The sequence below is a fragment of the Sinocyclocheilus anshuiensis genome, unplaced genomic scaffold (assembly GCF_001515605.1).
Source record: "Sinocyclocheilus anshuiensis isolate Anshui unplaced genomic scaffold, SAMN03320099.WGS_v1.1 scaffold1151, whole genome shotgun sequence".
Lineage (NCBI taxonomy): Eukaryota > Metazoa > Chordata > Actinopteri > Cypriniformes > Cyprinidae > Sinocyclocheilus > Sinocyclocheilus anshuiensis.
Genome location: NW_015548202.1, coordinates 1,029,195 through 1,031,107, shown reverse-complemented (window position 1 = coordinate 1,031,107; position 1,913 = coordinate 1,029,195). Strand labels below are relative to the sequence as shown.

Sequence of the window (1,913 nt, the reverse complement as noted above, 5' to 3'; positions counted from 1 at the left end):
TTAATTTGAATATTACCAGTACTGACTTCAATGGATTTCATTAAATTCCTTTGAACACGACTGCTCAAAACGGTCTAAATTTATGAAATCTACACATTCAAAACATTATTACTCTGAAATGTTTAATGTAAATGTTAAGGGTAAGTGAAATGTTAAGTACTGTGAGGTCTTTCATGACACTACATATGCTGGGGTGTGAATTTGATAGGTGCTTGATATAAAATAAATGGTGCTTGAAAAAGTCCTTGAATCTGGTGTTCATGAAAGAGTGGGAACCCTGATCACAGGAATAAATTAGATTTTAATGTATATTAAAATAGAAAAATGTTATTTTACATCATAATAATATTTCACAATATTACATTTTTTTCCTGTATTTTGCCATGAGCATAAGAAACTCCTTTAAAAAACATGAAAAACTGTCATGATCCCAAACTTTTGAACAGTAGTGTGTATATATATATATATATATATATTTTTTTTTTTAATTTATTTATTTTTTTTTGAATAATCAGGGCATCTTAGAAGCAGGCATCATGTTGTGTCCTAGCTTGTTGACCATCCTTCACATTGATGGTGTAGGGTGCTGTCTATGTAGTGGTCTCACTAGGTCTCTCTCTCAGGCGCTGGCGGATCTGGTTCAGTCCCATCTGAAGTCCAACGAGCCGTGTTCCCGTCAGCACACCCTCCGCTGTCCGCTCTGCGTCAACCCCATCTGCGCTCTGACCAAGGCCTTCTTCTCCAGCTAGAAACCCTGACCTCTGACCTCTCAGCAGCTGTGAACCCAACGGCAGCGCTGGACTCTAGGTTAGCTTAAGGGTAAAGCCGGTGCACGAGGGTGATTTCAGGCTGAGACGAGTCATAAGTGCCGCCCTCATTGAAAACAAATGCGTTTTTACCCTGGCTTACATTCCAACCTTATACATCCGAAAACATCCGCATCCCCTTCACCTTTTTAGTTTCCCTCTTGGTCTTTCCATCCAGATTTTTTCTTGCATGTGATTGAGAACGCTTGTGTCTTCCCTTAAAAAAACGAAATGCAGTCCTAAAAAAATGCAAAAACAGTCAGCGTGGAACAAATGACACATTAATCAAATAAACATGGTGCTAAAGTTGTGTGCACATGCATTTGTGCATCAGATCGGCTTAAAAGAAATCGTTCACATTCATTCATGTGCTTTCAAACCTGTATGACTTTATTTCTTCTGTGGAAATGTTGTGTTGAAAAGCTTCGAAAGTACAAAAGCACCATTATATATATATATATATATATATATACACATTTAAATGCAATAAAATATAATAATAAAAAATAATATAAAATGTCAAAAAATATTTATATATATATGTAATTCAGGTTTTTTGATGATTTGATGCATCAGGATTTTATGGCTCATATAGTCTGATACAGTGAGAATATGCAATTTGCTGAAGATGCTGATATTTCTATAATGAAATTCTGATGCTTGTAATGTAAATTAATGAGATGTTTATAACAGTAGAGTAGATACTGACATACACTGATCTAAATATCAGTCGTCACTCTATATCTCCAATAATAAGATGAGATTGAAATGATCCAAACATATAATGCAATGCAATGCTGATTGAGAGCTGAAGAAATAAAGGCTCCTCAGAAGATGTGAGATGTTCTGGAGGCTTGTGAAGATCATTCCTCCGCTGAGGAACAGTGAAAGTAAAGCTTCTGGAAACAAACGCTCCTCAAAAGATCCTGAGGATCAGATTTGACTCTAAAACATGATTGATGGAGAATCCAGTAAAGCTGAGCTGCTTCAGTCCAGTAAGAGTTCATCTGGAGATATTACTGCTGTTATTCTGACGTTTACTTGAGAAAAATCAGTCAAGATTTGACAGCAGAAAGACACGAGAAGCAGCAGCTGAAGCTGGACGTT

The 1,913-nt window shown here is 36.4% G+C and overlaps 1 protein-coding gene across 1 annotated transcript in view; it reads left to right on the top strand.

Moving 5' to 3' along the window:
* Positions 1–1,248, top strand: part of fech (ferrochelatase) — a 23,398-nt gene extending 22,150 nt beyond the window's left edge. Inside the window, exon 11 of the mRNA XM_016440105.1 lies at positions 624–1,248. Coding sequence (XP_016295591.1) covers positions 624–749 — 126 coding nt within the window. The 3' untranslated portion in view covers positions 750–1,248. The remainder of the gene's footprint in view (positions 1–623) is intronic.
* Positions 1,249–1,913: the final 665 nt, after the last annotated feature.